Below are 18,002 nucleotides of genomic sequence, written 5' to 3'. Positions count from 1 at the left end.
TGTGTAAAATGATCGAGTGTTGACGCAATATTCCGGAACAGTAAATGACTTGCGGGCTAATAAATATTTAAAATGACATATTACACATAACCCAATTTTTTTTTACAAAATGGGGAACATTTTATATCAAGTTATAGTGTATATGCCAGATCTAAATCTGTCAAAAGTTGAAATTGACAGGAAGAGGCGGACTCAGTTTTCAATGCTCGTTTCATACCGATGATGATTATAATAATAATAATAATAATAATAATATTGCACTAAGCCTTTATAAATTATTCCCAAATGCCTGTAAGTAAAGTAAATTTGTAGTTTAGTCTAGGTTTTTGGGTAAAACTATTTTAAGTCTGTAAATTAAACCCAAGTGACTCTAAGCAAACCATTTTTTTGTTATAATCCAGGAATTTAATTGTCTCCAAATTACTCTTAAAAGTATAAGTACCCCTAGCTAAAGCAAAATTGTTATATTCTTTTTAAGCTTTTTCAATTTATATGAATCCAGGCTTTTGAGGGTTTTCAAAATGCTTCAAGACTTTTCAAATTGCACTCAAATACCTCTAGGTAGAGCAACATATTTTTTTTTTATTTAAGAACTATCGTTTTCCAAATTATTTCCAATAAAAGAAAGTCCTAAATGAAGTAAATTTTCATGTTGTTCCAGGTTTCTGGGTGTTTCGAAATTACTCCAAAGCTCTATAAATCGTTTCCAAATGCCTCTAAGTAGAGAAAGTTTCCAGTTTATTTCAGGTTTTTGGATCTATCCATTTTTTTCTAGGGTTCTATAAATTACGTCCAAATGCCTCCGAGTAAACATTTTCTTGTCTTATTTCAGGAACTGGGGTGTCTCTAAATGATTCTCTTCTCGAGAGAAATAAAATTTTTTAATCGATTCTAGGTTTTTGGGTTTTTCCGAATTCTTAGATTCTTAAAAATAGACTTAAATTTCCCTAAGTAAATAATTTGTATAATAGCTCAGGTATCTTTAAAGTTCTCCAAATTACTCCCAAATGCCTCTAAGTAAAGTAAATTTTAGTCCAGGGCTGTAAGTTTCTTCCAAATTGCTCTAAGACTCTCTAAATTACATTCAAGTGCCTTTAAGGAAATAATTTTTTGCCTTATTCCAGGAACATGGGTGACTCCGAATGGCTCTAAATTTCTCCAAATTACACCCAAATGCCTGTAAGTAAAGAATTTTTTGTTTCATTTTTGGAATTTTGGAGTCTGCAGCAAAATTCTTGCAAAAACCCATAAGTAACATGTGTTTTTAATTTTATTCAAGGAATTTTGATATTTTCAAGTTGCCCTAAAGCTCTTTAAATGCCTCTAAGTAAAATAAATGTCCCTCCAAATATTCCAAAGTTTTTCAAAAGTTTTTTTAAAATTGCTCCAAGACTCCATAAATTTCACCTAAGTACCTCTAGCTAAAGCAAAATTGTAATATTCCAGGTTTTTTCAAGAGGCTCTAAGACTATTTAACTAGCATTGGAATTCCTCTGAGTTATTTTTTAAAATGTTATGCAAAGAATTTGGGTGTCTTCAAAATTGCTCGAAAGTTCTCCAAATGCCTCGACATATATTTTTAATTTATTACAGCCTCTTAGATGTTTCCAAATTGCTCTAAGGCTCAAAATTGCATTCAACTGCCTCTAAGTAGAGCAATTTTTGTTTATTTAAAAACTTTATTTAAGTTTTCGAAATTATTTCCAAAAAAAAATAAATTCCCAAAAGAAGTAAATTTTCATGTTATTCCAGGTTTCTGGGCTTTTCCAAATTGCTCTACAGCTCTAAAAATTACGCCCCAATGCCTCTAAGTAAATATATTCTGTCTTATTTCAGGACCTTGGGTGTCTTCAAATGACTCCCAAAAGCCTCTAAGGAAATAAAATTTTAATTTGATTCTAGGTTTTTGGATTTTTCGAAACTCCTTCTTAAAGCATTTAGTTTAAGAGTGTTAACTCTTACATTCATAAAAATACACCTAAAATTCCCTAAATAAATAATTTGTTGGCTTATTGCAGTAACTCAGATATCTTCAGAGTTCTCCAAATTACTCCCAAATGCGTCTAAGTAAAGGAAATTTTCAATTTGCCTGTAAGTAAAGTAAATTTGCAGTTTAGTCTAGGTTTTTGGGTAAAACTATTTTAAGTCTGTAAATTAAACCCAAGTGACTTTAAGCAAACCATTTTTTTGTTATAATCCAGGAATTTAATTGTCTCCAAATTACTCTTAAAAGTATAAGTACCTCTAGCTAAAGCAAAATTGTAATATTCTAAGCTTTTTCAAGATGCTCTAAGACTATTTAACTAGCATTGAAATTCCTCTTGTTATTTTTTAAAATTTTATGCATGAATTTGGGTGTCTTCAAAATTTATCTAAGGCTCTTCAAATTGCACTCAAATGCCTCTAAGTAGAGCAATTTTTTTTTATTTAAAATTTTTAAGTTTTCGAAATTATTTCCAAAAAAAAATAAATTCCCAAAAGAAGTAAATTTTCATGTTATTCCAGATTTCTGGGTTTTTCCAAATTGCTCTACAGCTCTATAAATTACGCCCCAATGCCTCTAAGTAAATATATTCTTGTCTTATTCCAGGAACTTGGGTGTCTCCAAATGACTCCCAAAAGCCTCTAAGGAAATAATATTTTAATTTGATTCTACGTTTTTGGAATTGTCGAAACTCCTTCTTAAAGCATTTAGTCTTAGAGTCTTAACTGTTACATTTATAAAAATACACCTAAAATGCTCTAAATAAATAATTTGTTGGCTTATTGCAGTAACTCAGATATCTTCACAGTTCTCCAAATTACTCTAAGTAAATTTCCATTTTATTCCAGGGCTGGAAGTTTCTTCCAAATTGCTCTAAAACTCTCTAAATTACATTCAAGTGCCTCTAAGTAAAGAATTATTTTTTGCCTTATTTCAGGAACTTGGGTTAATTAGCTCCTAATTGTTTCGTTTTTTGTTGTAAATAATTCAAAATTACAATTGGGCGCCATTTTGGAAAAAACTGACAAATGCATTAATTAGGCAACATTCGAAACATGTGTAAAACGATCAATTCCAGGACAAACGCCATTTCCTATGGATTCGAGTATTGACGCAATATTCCAGAACAGTAATTACGAGCTAATAAACTCTTTTATGACCCTTTTCCAATTTTTGTTAATCAATTTGGCGAACATTTTATGTCAAAATATAGTGTCTATGCCAGATCTGAATTTTGTAAAAGCGTTATTTTTTGTGTCCAAAAGTTGAAGATGAAAGACACTTCTTCCTTTCAACTGAGTTTTCAATGCCCGTTTTATACCGATGATGACTATCATGCCAAAATTTCTAATTTTAGTTAAAATTCTTAAAGAAAATTATAAGTTGGGCCCGGTTCTGTAAATGAACAAAACCTACCCATACCGCACTCCATACGCGGCATCGCATCCAGGGGAAAATAACGCCGAAAACCAGGATAGTTTGAATACGCCGGGCATGTTGTGTTGTAAATTAACGACACAGTAAATTTTCGAATCAAGTAATTAATGACTTTCCACACGGGGAAACTGGAAAAATTTCCAAAATTTCACTTTCCACATAAACACCACATTTCTCGTCTAAGAGTTTTTCCCTGGTAACGTGTTTGTGGTTTTCTTAGGGGCCAAGGGTTACCCCCATTAATTACATCAACATCTTGTAATACGGTCATATTGGGGTCGCCTTAACTATAATCCCCCTTAATAATATGATTTAATTTAATAAATTTCAACTCGCCCTAAATGAGTGACAGACACACCTAACGATCAATCTCGAAATACAGGCATCGAATTTATACAAGACGAGAGAGAAGCATCAGCGTAGAATGGCCCATAGCGTTTAACTGTTACGTTAACTGTTATTGCAGGACAAAGGACTGAGCGGCAGTTAATAAGACCTTCAGGAATTCCAACATTCCTTTGGAGAATAAGACGGGCGAGGGAAACAATTTACGTGTATGTGATTAAGCGCAATTCGGACTTTAGTAAACTGGTTATTTCTTTAGGATTGCGAGGAAATGTATCATTGTTATAATCCTACCGACTGCGCCATATTAAAATATTGTTCGTTTGGATGTACAGGTGTGGTAAAAACCTATTTACAGGTTTTTGTGTATCACCCATGACAGATTTCTCAATTCAGCTTGTGTCTTAATTGGGCTGTGATAAGAGAGAAAAAAATACTTAATAGTTTTGGCTAGACGCCTAGTTCTTGCTTTAATCGAACGTCTTAATGGTAAAACAATTTTTTAAATTATTTTTTTATAGATAAAACGGCCAAAAACCCAGCAGCAGCCCCAGTAGACCCGATATAACTAACATAAGGATTAATCGATCTAAGGAAACCAAAACTACTTAAAACAACAATCGTTAAAAAAATCGCATTATTATAGAAGATCGAGTAAGCGGTCGCTTCGAAATCGGCTACCTCGTTCTTCTGCTACGATATCCTCTCTTCTCTCTCCTTCTTATTCACCTTCCTCTGAATGGAGAGTTTCTTCAAAACCTCTTTGGCTACAGCATTTTCTCTTTCAATGGCGATTTGATGCTTCAAGGAAAACTTGGTTTTTTTGTAGGCCATGGCAAGCAGATAAGTTGATACAGCTGTTACTACAGCATAAAGGAAAATGCAGTTCATCATATGGATTCTCCAGAAAAGCCATATGGGTGTAGCAGAAACTATTAATGCATTACCATAATATAGAGCTGCTGATTTTGTTGAGATGGTTTGGCTGTAGTCTTGGAGCAACAGTTTTTCTTCTTTTGTGAAACTTTTAGAGGAATTTCGGGATGATTTCGGCATGATTGTGTTTGACTAGTAAGGTTAACTAAGAATGCAATGCGTTTAAGATTTTTTTTTGTGCAGGACGTCATATAAGCTTGACTTAAAAACTATGTTCAGTAATTATTCTTTTGTTAAGACTTCTATGAAGCTTTTGGAGAATTTTTGGTATTATTTTGACGTTGACTTACAATACGGTACGTTCAGTTTTTTTACATTAATTTTTTATCTGGGAAAAATAATAGCGTTATGATGAAAAAAGAATTGAATATACATCTCAGCAGTTCTTTGAGTTATCACCATAGGCTTTTAAGTGGTTAAGTGGAACAAGAGCATCACAGCTTTTAAGACTGAACTGGAACTAGTAAAAGAATTGCATTTTCTGTTATTTAGTCGAACAATGGATAAAATGGAAAGGGACGACAAAAAATTGATTTTTTTGGTATAAGGCCAGTAGTTAAGCCATCAATTAATATTACTTTTCTTTCCCAGGCATTTTCATTATTCTAATATTCAGGGTGTCCCCTTTCAAATGGTTAAAAATGCTAGAGTATATACATGAGCCATAAAGAAGTAGTTTGAGATAGGACCTCGATGGTCAGAAGAGCGCCGTTTCCAAAATACAGGTTGGTGTTCAAAAAATTCGATTTTTCCTCTGTCCAGGGAGGGAGTTGCAGTACATGTATGTTAATTTTTTTATAAAAAAAATACGCCACGGTTAAAAAAGTTTCGAAATGTTTTGTTCATTTTTAATAAAACAAATTCTTTGCATTTTTTATCTCCGACGCACCGTTTTCGTGCAAAAAAATAAAATCGATTCAAGGATCCTTCAAAACTTTTTTGACAAAAGAAAAATTTTAATATCATTACAAAAAATAAATAAATAATTTAACTAAACAATAAACAATTCAAACCAAATGCTTCATACATTTCCACACATTTTCTGCATCTGTTGACTCAAGATGTAAGCGAGCAAAGAGCCCTGGATCATTTCAATCATATGAAATAATTATTCACTTTAGTCTACGCATTTGATGTAATATTTTATATCTTTATACCTTAGAAAAAAATTATGTGTTTCAGTAATGTTACTTATTTAATATGCTTTTTAGAGATTCAAAATAGTCTTTAATTTTTTCTAGGATTTTGGACCAATTTTTCATATTTTGCTGGATTTTATGCCTTTCAGACACTGGAAATAGTCTTTTATGTCTTTTAGCGGTTCAAAGTAATTATTCAATTTATTCGAGGCATTTGACGCTATTTTTTATCTTCCAGGCACTAAAGAGAAAATGTACCATTTTAAGTCATTTTAAGAAACTTTTCAACTGCCTGGAATTTAAAAAAACATTGATTTATATATCTGTATGAAACATGTGATAACTGCTTAAGCATTGATTATAAAATTCATGAGTAGACTGCATAATATAATTATTTTTTTTAATGAGTTTAAGTTAGATCTAAATTGCCTGAAATAAAACCACCTGAAGTAAACATTATTGGACTATCTACAAGGGTGTCCTCTTTCAAATAGTCAAAAATGCTACAGTATATACAAGAACGATAAAAAAGTAGTTTGAGATAGGACATCGATGGTCGGAATTGCCTCGTTTCCAAAATACAGGGTATTGAAATTTTTCAAAAACGTTTTTTTTTTCCCCTGTATTAAACACGCTTTAAGCGCTGTAGCATATACGCTATTAGTTTTTTTTATTTCCTAAAAATTTTAGGCAGTTTTTCTGGGTAATCTCCGCATAAAATGTGAAACTTTTTTCTTAGGAAATCGAATCGGAAGTCAATTTTTGCAGATCGAGATATCATGCCCAATTTCAAATAATGTGGAAAAAAATCGATTTTTTTCCTCTGTCCAGGGACGGGAGTTGCAGTACATGTATGTTAATTTTTTTTAAAAAAAAAATCGAAATATTTTGTTCTTTTTTAATAAAACAAATCCTTTGCATTTTTGAGCTCCGACGCACCGTTTTTGTGCAAAAAAATAAAATCGATACAAGGATCCTTCAAAACTTTTTTGTCAAAACGAAAATTTTAATATTATTACGAAAAAATAAATAATTTAACTAAACAAGAAACACTTTAAATTATAACAACTTAAAAAGAACAATTAAAAAAAAACATTCAAACCAAATGCTCCATACCTTTCCACACATTTTGTACATCTGTTGTCCCAAGATGTACGCGAACAAAGACCCCTGGATCGTTTCTCAGCCACCACAGCTTTAGCAACTAGATCTTCTCTGTTGGTTACACGTATTGCGTAGATAGATAAGCTGTTCCATGGCGCCCCAGACAAAAAAGTCTAGAGGTGTCAGATCAGGTGATCTTGCTGGCCAAGGGACTGGACAACCTGTACCAATCCACTTGTTGTAGTTCTGATCTCTAATATTCTCTTTCACCACATTATTTGAAATTGGGTATGGTATCTCGAAATGCAAAAATTGACTTCCGATTCGATCTCTTAAGAAAAAACTTTACATTTTATGGAGATTACCCAGAAAAACTGCCTAAAATTTTCGGGAAATAAAAAAAAAACTAATAAAATAAAGAACTCTGGCATGGATTTTATTTTTTTGCACCAAAACGGTGCGTCGGACCGCAAAAATGCAAGGGTTGTGTTTTGTTAGAAACATTCAGAAAAAAACTTTAATTAAAAAAAAAAACAGTGGTGTATCTGTTTTTTTTTTTAATAAAAAATTTAACGTGAATGTGCTGCAAGTCCGTCTCTGGACAAGTCAAATTACTTGCAATTCCTCAAAAAGTTGCCTCACCACCGATCATTTAAAACCTAAAAAATTCATTTAAATCGCTTAAAGCTTTTTTAATACAGAGGAAAAATTTCAATACCCTATATTTTGGAAACGAGGCAATTCCGACCATCGATGTCCTATCTCAAACTACTTTTTTATGGTTCTTTTATATACTGTAGCATTTTTGACTATTTGAAAGGGGATTAGATAGTTTAGATAGTTATTGGAAGATAAGAAATAGCGTCAAATGCCTGGAATAAATTGAATAATTACTTTAAACCGCTAAAAGACATAAAAGACTATTTTCAGTGCCTGAAAGGCATAAAATCCAGCAAAATATGTAAAATTGGTCCAAAATCCTAGAAAAAATTAAGATTATTTTGAATTTCTAAAAAGCATATTAAATAAGTAAAATTACTAAAACACGTAATTTTTTTCTAAAGCATAAAGATACAAAATATTACGTCAAATACGTAGACTGAAGTGAACAATTATTTCATAATATGATTAAAATGGTCCAAAAAAAAACTGCCAGTCTAGGTCTAGGAAATATTTAAAAAATGTCCAGTTTTCTGGAAGATATAAAAAATTAAGTCAAATATCTAAAATAATAATAAAAATTACTTAAATTAACTGATTGACAATAATAAAAAAAGACTTTAGAGCTTGGAAACATACAAAATAGTAAAGCCATTTGTTTAAATTTAACCATTAAGATAACTAAGTTCATAGTAGTATTAAGGGGTGAAAACGCTTTTACTAACAATTTAAAAAAAAGAGTGAAAATTAAAAGTGTAGCTATCTTGAATCTAGAAATTTAAAAGAAATCAATTTTTTTTATTTTATGATTTCAAGAATAATTAAATTACAATCCTGCGCGACATACCAACAAGATATATAAGAAAACTCTACCTCGTTTGATGTTTCTATTATTGCTCGCATTATTTTGAAATTATATTTAGCTTATTATGCATATTAATTTGGGTTTCCTTAAGATTTATATAGAAATTATTTGTGCATATTATAATGCTCGAAATTTCCTACTTTTATTAGAGCTTATAGGAAAAAAGTCATGGACGTTAAATTAACGGAAGATCTGAGTGGCCATCAAGACCTCTATTTAGAGAACATCATTGCAACCTGTATGTTCTTGAAATTTAATTTTTCTTGCATGATTCTACTCACTATACATGACAATCATATAGCATGGGTAAATTACAACAACTCCTTAGCCAAGAAAATTAAGTTCATTGTAGGAATAATGAACGAAAGCGCTTTTCACATATACCGATTTATATCTACAGGGTGATTTTTATAAGAAAGTCATGCTTTTGGGGGATGATAGAAGACGTTCAAATATAACTTTTGATATAAGACACTATGGGTCGGAAATGCCTCAGAAGCAAAATATAGGGGGTTAAAGTTTAAAAAAAAATTAAGAAATTAATTTTTAGTTTTTTGACTGTTTAAGATATCGGTGTCAAATTTTCTCAGTAACGCTACCTAATAAAGATGCTTTAAATGTAAAAAGTAAATGTTTTAGTTTCAACCAATAGCGTAGATCAGATAGGCATTAGAGTAATTTTTTTTAAATCATAAAAAAATTGTACGCCACTGATAATCAAAAATTTTAAGAATCCTTGGTTTATTTAACAGAAAAAAAGGTATTCTGCATCTTTTTCCCAAAAGGCACCATTTTATCAGAATTTAAAAATAAATAACTTTAATAAAAATTAAGGAAAAAAAATTATTGGATAACGTTAAAAAATACTAAATAATAAATAATAATAATTAATTTAAAAGGTGCTCAAAGTGGCCGCCATTTTATTGGATACAGAGCCTGCAGCGTAATGTTAAATTGTCGTGAATTTTCTGAATAACTTCACCCCTATCTTTAATTTCGCCTGCAGCTACTGCAATGCGAGCCAAAAGATCATGTTCATCTGGCACAGGTGTAAAATAAATAAGTTGTTCCAAATGACCCCACAAATAAAAATCACAGGGATTTAAATCGGGGGAGCGCGCTGGCCAAGCCATTGGGCCTCCCCTCCCAATCCAACGTCTAGGATATCTTTGGTTCAAATATTCCCTGACAACGCGACCATAGTGTGCCGGACAACCATCATGTTGAAGCCACATTATTTGCCGAACATCCAATGGCACATATTCTAAAAGTTGAGGCAGTACATCTCGAAGAAAAATCAAATAATTCCCTGCAATGAGACGTCTTGGCAAAATGTACGGACCAATCAAGTTCTCCCCTACAATGCCTGCCCAAACATTTACAGAAAATTTTTGTTGGTAGCCACGGATTAATTTAGCATGAGGGTTTTCATCAGCCCAGACATGATTGTTTCTTAGGTTGAAATGTCCCTCTCGGCAAAACGTTGATTCGTCACTAAACAAAATAGCTTGGCGAATGTCTGAGTGTTCAGCCCCTTGTTAAAGATACCAAGTGGCAAACGCGAACCTATTAGCATAGTCTTGGGGCAACAGATGCTGAACCTTTTGTTTTTTAAATGGATAAAGGTGGTTATCATGCAAAACTTTCCAAACCAACGTTTGGCTTATCCTCAGGTGATCAGCAATTTTTCGAGTACTTGTATTTGGATCCTCTTCAATATTGTGAAGTATTTCCTCCTCAATATTATCACGAATAGGTCTTGCACGAACTCTTATGCCTGGGTTCACCTAAAACAAAAAGTACATGTTAATTTTTTGTTTTTATTTTTTTAAGTAGGTACTTATTTGTAATTGTCCTCCTGTCGACCTTAAGAAAGAATCTTCTTACTGAGACCATTCGATTGGGAAAACGTTCAGCATAAATCTCGCGAGCCAATACAGCATTTCCTCTGAATTCACCAAGGGTTAAATGCATATCTGCCAATTCATTCCACGTAAATCGCTCCATAACATTCAAAATAAAGCAATGGCAGAACAACTAATTTAAATTAATCAGGAAGATGACGTTAAAACAAAGTTTTGATTCGTATGTCAAAAATATCCTAGCAACCGTCAAAGCTATTAGTTATTTTGTTATCATGTCCCTCTTTGCAATTTGCGTGGCATTGAGTTAGCGGATATGCACACTCGGCGAATCCGATGAGTTCGTGCGAGACCAAATACCGAAATTAAAGATAGGGGTGAAATTATTCAGAAAATTCACGACAATTTAACATTACGCTGCAGGCTCTGTATCCAACAAAATGGCGGCCACTTTGAGCACCTTTTAAATTAATTATTAATTATTATTTATTATTTAGTATTTTTTAACGTTATCCAATAAAATTTTTTTTTCCTTAATTTTTTTTAAAGTTATTTATTTTCAAATTCTGATAAAATGGTACCTTTTGGGAAAAAGATGCAGGATACCTTTTTTTCTGTTAAATAAACCAAGGATTCTTAAAATTTTTGATTATCAGTGGCGTACTATTTTTTTTATTAAAAAATTACTCTAATGCCTATCTGATCTACACCACTAAAAATTAATTTCTTAATTTTTTTAAAAAACTTTATCCCCCTGTATTTTGCTTCTGAGGCATTGCCGACCCATATCTTATATCAAAAGTTATATTTGAACGTCCCCTAAAGCATGACCTTCTTATAAAAATCACCCTGTATATGCAGCTTAAGTTGAGATTTGTAGACTGTTGAATCCGGCCGGTTATTCTATTTGGAGCTGAGGCTTAAATTCTTAAGAAAAATATAATTAACAAATTAGAAGCATATGTGGGTGCATCGCAGAATTCTCAAGATTCCATGGACAGCTAAAGTAAGAAACGTAGAAGTTTTTAGAATGATAAATAAAGATCATCAACTTTCTGAACTACTTAGCTTACTTCTATCGGTTTATTATCGAAGGAAAGATTGAAGGCAGAAAAGGAATTGGGTCAAAAAACATGCCATAGCTTCGATATATAAGACAATGGACAAGTTCACATAACATCTAGACACATACAATCATTAAATATCCATTTTATTGTAGCACTGCTCTTACAAAACTATGTACAAAACATTTGACATCAACACAAAAACCTTTATTTGGGCCCCACTGGTAAATGCGCACCCTGAGGTTGGAATCCGTTGGCGTCAGCTATAAATGTAATAGTGTAAGTCACCCCATCTGGACCGACGTATTTAAATGACCCCTTGGTGGCTATTCCACCCTGATCGTCCTTTCCAGTACCGGCGATTAGGGTTCCTTGCTCATCTGCTGCTATTCCATTGCTGGTTTCGTAACTGGAATATCAATTATACATACAAAAAAATTACTTGAAAATGACTCTTTGATACCTGTAACGAAACCCATCAACGCCAATATTGTCGCTCTCTAATCTGACGATAGTGGCGCTAGCGTCAGCTCCAGATGGTGGAGCAGCTACAGCTACTGTTGCCAAAGCTAGAACTCCCAATATGATCTGGGAAAATATGTGAACATTTTTATTAAAAAAAAAACTTAATTGTTAGTACTTACTATTTTCATGTTGACTTTGTCTAGTTCACTAAACCAATAGAAACCGATAAGTGATGCTGTGATTTTAAAAATCAAACGCTTTTATAGTAGGATCCTCATCTTCGGAATGCAAAAGAATGTCCCCGTTATCATGACATTTAATTAATTTACATGTTAGACGTTTTGTTTTAAATTTTATTACATGCACTTACAGTAAATTTGCATAATATTTAAATGCTTTTTATGTATATAAGTACGTGCATTCTATTAAACGATCTTAAGTGGTAAATTTATGGCTTTTTGTATGAAAAAATTATATGGTTAATCATGACTTTTCTAAAGTATTTATTAAATAAATCAAGAAAAAGTTATCATAGTTTTTATACTATTTGGTTCTTCTTCTATCTTGTTTGAGGGCCCTATTAAGACCCTAATTTTGGTTATTTAGCTTATTTTATTATAAATCCTAGTAGTTTAAATTTTCTAGAAAGTGAATACTTGTTTGCTTTGACTGTCAGTATTCTCTGATATTATCAGTCTCCATCAGCAAAAACAATGTAGAAAATAATAAGCATTTCCAAATTGTTCCATGGGTCTTTAACAGGGATGTCCCGTGACATATGAATCCATTTTGTTGTTTACCTTGAAAATAATTAAACGACAGTCAACGCAAGTCAGGTGGAAATTTTAACGTTGTCAATAAAACGAGTGTGTTTTGAATTTTACTGGAGTAAGTGTGTTCCAGAAAAGACATGTGTTGCTTTACAATTGGTGCCAGAAAAAAAGGTATTTAAAAATATCTGGTAGCCCAATTTAGTGAATGCCTAATTAATAACAAGTTAGGCAAAGATGGAGACCCAGAAATGAATGGAGCTGCTGATTAAAGAAGCTTGACGAACAGAGAGAACAAGAGGAGCGAGATCGTAACCAGAGACAAGAACAACAGGAACGAGATCGTAGACAAAAGGAAGGACAAGGACAAACGAAACCGTAAACAAGAAAAACGCGACAAGAAACAATAAGACCCGATCAAAATTATGAGAGACGAACTGAAGAAAGAAAATGAAGAGCAAAAGAGAGACCAAAAAAACCTGATAAAGGTCATGAAAGAAAGCTTACTGAACTTAAAAGCAGATCTATTTTCATGATAGTTCCCATAGAAGCCGAGATATCGGCCTTCAGAGTTTGGGTTTTTTCATTTTTCCCAGTATCGATTTTTTCAGAATTTTTTTTTTTCGAATTCGAACTAACTATACCAGCTTCTCATCAAGTACATCACAAAAACATCGGGTTATAAGAGGATCTGAGCAGAACTAAAAAACGAGTAAAAAGGATCAAGAAGAACGTCACGGAGAAGAACAAGAGCCATGAGACCGACAACAAGAAGAATGAGATTCACAACTTCGAGAAGATCTTAAGACGAAGCAAAGAGAGTTAATGACCCATTCAGAACAAGTTGAAGACCAATTTAAATCCACAGGGTTAAGGAGGAAAAGGTAATCAATCTTAAACTATGCCTAAGAAAAAGGATCAACCAGGTTATGTGTGGACTATCGACAATTGAAAGATATTACCAAAAAAGACAGTTATCCCCTACCAAGAATTGACGACACCTTGGATACGCTATCTTGTTCACCATGGTTTTGAACGCTAGATCTATCCCTGCAAAACCTTTACATAACCTCATGGAGGACAAAATGGTGGTTAGTTGGTAAGCAGATTATGAAGTATTTCAAGAGTTCTAAAGAGGACTGTGCACATCTCGAATTTTAACGTATCCGATTCCTGGACAAACTTTGTTGGAATTGGAGCCGTTCTTTTACAACAATATGTTGTCGAGCAAGTGATAGCTTATTTTAGGTAAAACACTATCAAATCCAGAAAGAATTCTTTGTGTGACCAGACGAGAGGTATTGACAGCAGTAAAAGCTTTTGAACATTTCCAGAAATATTTCTTTGGTAAACCATTCATTCTTAGAACTGACCATGCTTCTATGAAATGGCTTTAGCGGTACAAAAATCGTGAAGGACAAATAGCAAAGGGCTTCAACGGCTACAACACTACAATAGAGCATAGGAAAGGCAAACATCACCAAATTGCTGATTCCTTATACAGACCACCTTGTATTGAAACATGTCAACATTGGCTTAAAAAGGAATTGAAACAATAGCTAGAGATATTTGTTTGTCATCGTATTGGCGTTAACAGTCCTGAAGAATAGGACGCCATAAGTATCTTTAGTGTGATGACCCAGTATTTGGCCTTATTTATGAATTGAAGGCTCCGGAAAGTTCTTGAAGTTGTCCATAGTGATGTTGGCGGAGGACAAGTTGGAATTATTAAGAACTTGGCAAAAGTAAGAGAAAGGTTTAACTGGGTGAACGGTCATGAAGGTATTGAACACTGATGCCGACAGTTTGGGCAATTTTTATCAAGAAAGAGCTCAAGAACCCGGGCCAGAAGGAAAGTGATGCAGTATCTTGTTGGTGCATCCTATCAACAATTTGCCACAGACGTAGTAGGAGCTTTTCCTACTAGTAACTCCGATCAGGATCAATATGCTTTTGAGGCTATGGATTACTTAGTAGTCCCAGGTTTCTCAACAACACAACCATGCTTATTGGAATATCGCTATTTTTTCTATTCATAAGTCTACTGGAAAAAGACCAACGAAAGGTGTCTTCATCTGACATTATTGCTATGAGACCCGACAATGCAGAAATCTTTTAGGAATACCTACGTTAAACAAAATGAAGAAGAAAATTATAATAATAGACCGGAACACTGCCAGTGTTAGATAGATCCATGGTTTTGAAGTGATTGGAAAGTGTAGCTATTTAGGATCACTTATCACAAATAAAGGCCCTGTGTGATGGAAAAATCAAACGTAGACTGGATCTCAACTCTTTGCTCTTTCCTATGATGCTTTTGAAATGCATGCTTACAGTGGAATGCTGCAAATATCATACCCTTGGTTTTACCTGAACCGAAAATTTGCTAATTTTGCAATTACATTTAATTGAATAATTCGAGATTCGCTTATTAAAATTTTTTGAAACTTTCAAAACGTCTCTTCAAAAAGTTATCTTACATTTTTTCTATAAAATGTACAGGGAAGCCAATAATTGACTCCCTTAAAATTTACATGGGTTTTACTATGTTTCGCTCGACGACGCACCTTACGAAACTCGAAGCTCGACGAAACTTAACTAAAACTAAAAATCACAACAAGGCTGATCACAATAAGTTACCATGATAAACCAATCACGGTATATTGGACGTATTTCAAGAAGAACGAATGGGCTGGAAAAACTTATTGTGAAGGGGAAAATTAGTGGTAAATGATCAAAAGGAAAGTCTCTGGCGCACTGGGTGGATCAAACAGATCAGTTGTCATGATCTTCCGGAAGCTTCTCTTGCAACTTAACAAAGAAAAGAATGGAGAAGTACGATCCGAGTAATTGAGACATGATGTTACCATACTCTCTCAAGAGTAAAAAGATAAGAGAAATGGTCCTGGACCAGACGGTATAATAGCTATGTTTCTCAGAAAAAATGCTTTTGCTATAAGTAGACCTCTATGGCTTTTATTTAATCTCTCACTATCTTCAGAAGTTTTCCCTGATGTCTAGAAGCATTCCTACTTTACACCTATATGTAAAAACTTATGCCTAAATGATTTGAGTCATACATTTCTGATTAATTGAAAAATATTTTCAAGAATGTTATAGATGAGCATGCCATGACTAAATTTTTGGAGCCCTGAGAGAGGGGTGCACTGTAGCCTCAGTATAAACCGACTTCTCCAAGGCCTTTGACAAGGAGGACCATGGGCTTTTGCTTGTACAACTAGCAGGGTCTGATTTGCGTTGTACAATGTTGGAATAAGTGAAATCTTATTTGTATGATAGAACACAGATTGTTAGAGTAAATGAGCATATATCTAAGATCATTCATATAACATCTAGTGTGTCGCAGGATGCACACCTTGCACCATTATTTTTCAACTTGTTTATTAGGGACTCACCAGCATATTGACTATTGACTCACCAGACTATTGTCAGCATTATGAGTCTGTGATGTATGCAGACGACTTGTTGAAAAGCCTCTCAATACCAATCAATGTAAATATATACATTTTAGTAAATCAAAAACTGCGTTACTCAATGGATATCACCTAGAAGGTAATTCTATTCTTAAGGACTGATTTATTTAGGGATTTCGGTGTCTTGTTTAACACTAATTTAACTGTGAGAGAGAACATTCTGCTTTGTTGCAACAGAGCAAATAGAATATTGGGATTTCTTAAAAGAAATACCAAAGACTTCATCAACTAGATAAAAACATTGTTTCATTGGTAACGTCCCTTTCGAAACTAACTTCTGTAATTTGGTTCAGATTCATAAAGATAAATTGCAATTGGTCCAAAGAAACTTTCTTCGTTATGTTGCTTTTAAGATGGACATTTTTTATCAGAATATTAAATGGGCTGAAATTGAAAGAAACTTAAACTTGCAAAATCCTGAGCAGAGAAGGCTTAATGCAGATATGGTTATATTAAGCAAAATCCTGCTTGGTAATCTTGACTGTCCCAAACTTCTTCAAAAATTTAATATCTATATACCTTCAGGTGACAAGAAGGTGATAAGAACCTTTGAGGTCCCATTCCCCAGAACCCGATATGGGGAGGGTGGGTCTATCAGCAGAATTATGCAAAGTGCAGACAGTATTAATATTGTTTTAATACTCCAATAAGGTATATTGTAAATAGCATGTGCCTTAATTCGATAGATAAATTAATAAATAAAGGAGAGAGAGGATTTTTTGTGACCAAAAACACATTTTTTTCTTCACATTCCCGACGGGTCAAAATCGTAATAAGTCAGAAATTGGAGAACAAATGTTAAAATATTCAGCCACTCTTGTAATTTTATAAATAAACAATAGTTTGCGCTTCTTAAATGGATAGAAATAAATCGGGTGCGTACCTACAATTTATTTCGAGCCCTTAATCTAAACCAACCCCCTCGACACAAACTAACCAAAACAATACAATAAGGGCAAATTCGGGTTGTCCACTTAAACGTTGTTTAAGAGTATTCGTTTCGGGGCTTTGGGCTGATCGTAAACTCATTTTGGGGCCAAGAAATGTGCTTGCGCCCTCCCACTAACTTACGGGTAATCGTACGGAGATTTTTATGGCTCCTATTTCCCCCGTTTAAACTTTTAATTGATGCCGACGTAGAGTTTATTCCGGGGCAATTTTTCATCCCAGAAAAAAATTCTAATATCAGAAGATAATAATAAGAAAAGTTGAGAGTATAATTTCGTTATTGACATGGAGGTATGATCCCGTGGAGGTAAATTGTAGCCCGAGGCCCACTCCGTCTAACTTCGTTAGAAAGACGACGGAGTTTTTCCAGAGGAGAAATTATTATTCCGGCAAATTATTTGTTTTTCTTTTTTTTTTCCTTAGCTGCTTAATGGAAACGTTATTTGCCATCGAGTTCTCTCGGTTTGTTCGCCCCCCCGTCCTGATGACGATGATGATGAATTAAAAATTTCAATTTTCAATTTAGGGCTGTTTTTTTTTCTTTGGTCGTTTGATGGACTTCTTTTTAGTTTCGGAGGTTTAATTTATGTGATTTTCGTTTTTATTTTTTAAGAGACAACTTTATTGAAGATATTTTTAGGTATTTTAAGTGGTATTAAGTGTGCCCTATCAATTGAGAATGTTTGAGAGAAATATGAAGGGAAAATGCATTTTCGGTCATAAAAACCCATTTTCGTATTACATGTGTCGCTCTATGCATATCCTATCAAAACTCCGTATTTTAATGATCTGTGGGGTAAGATCTGTTGGGTTTGTTTGTTTCCATCCTCTCTCCCCAGATCTATTTTTTTATCATTTTGTAATGTCATGTCTATGTATTTACTTAACAATTAATTCAAAATGTTCTATAATTCTTTAATTAGTATAAA

At 33.4% G+C, this 18,002-nt stretch overlaps 2 protein-coding genes and 1 pseudogene across 2 annotated transcripts in view; 1 reads left to right on the top strand and 2 right to left on the bottom strand.

Moving 5' to 3' along the window:
- Window positions 1-18,002, top strand: part of LOC126740205 (nuclear pore complex protein Nup88) — a 173,651-nt gene that overhangs the window by 34,963 nt on the left and 120,686 nt on the right. The window lies entirely within an intron of this gene.
- LOC126740207 (translocon-associated protein subunit gamma-like) lies at window positions 4,196-4,965 on the bottom strand (annotated as a pseudogene).
- On the bottom strand, window positions 11,526-12,153 carry LOC126740208 (cuticle protein CP14.6-like). The gene is made up of 3 exons (XM_050446143.1): window positions 12,041-12,153; window positions 11,860-11,984; window positions 11,526-11,805 (listed from the first exon to the last, which is right to left on the bottom strand). Exons 1-3 carry the CDS (start codon window positions 12,047-12,049, stop codon window positions 11,604-11,606), a joined length of 336 nt encoding a protein of 111 aa, XP_050302100.1. The 5' UTR covers window positions 12,050-12,153; the 3' UTR covers window positions 11,526-11,603.

Source organism: Anthonomus grandis, chromosome 9, assembly GCF_022605725.1.
Source record: "Anthonomus grandis grandis chromosome 9, icAntGran1.3, whole genome shotgun sequence".
Lineage (NCBI taxonomy): Eukaryota > Metazoa > Arthropoda > Insecta > Coleoptera > Curculionidae > Anthonomus > Anthonomus grandis.
The sequence above is the reverse complement of the archived record's forward strand: the minus strand, read 5'-3'. Positions and strand labels throughout refer to the sequence as shown.

What these genes read in the sequence shown, in the direction of transcription:
- LOC126740208 (XM_050446143.1), bottom strand. An exon ending in GTTGATGGGTTTCGTTACAG is followed by an intron (nt 11,806 to 11,859) that starts GTATCAAAGAGT and finishes TTGATATTCCAG; the next exon opens with TTACGAAACCAGCAATGGAA.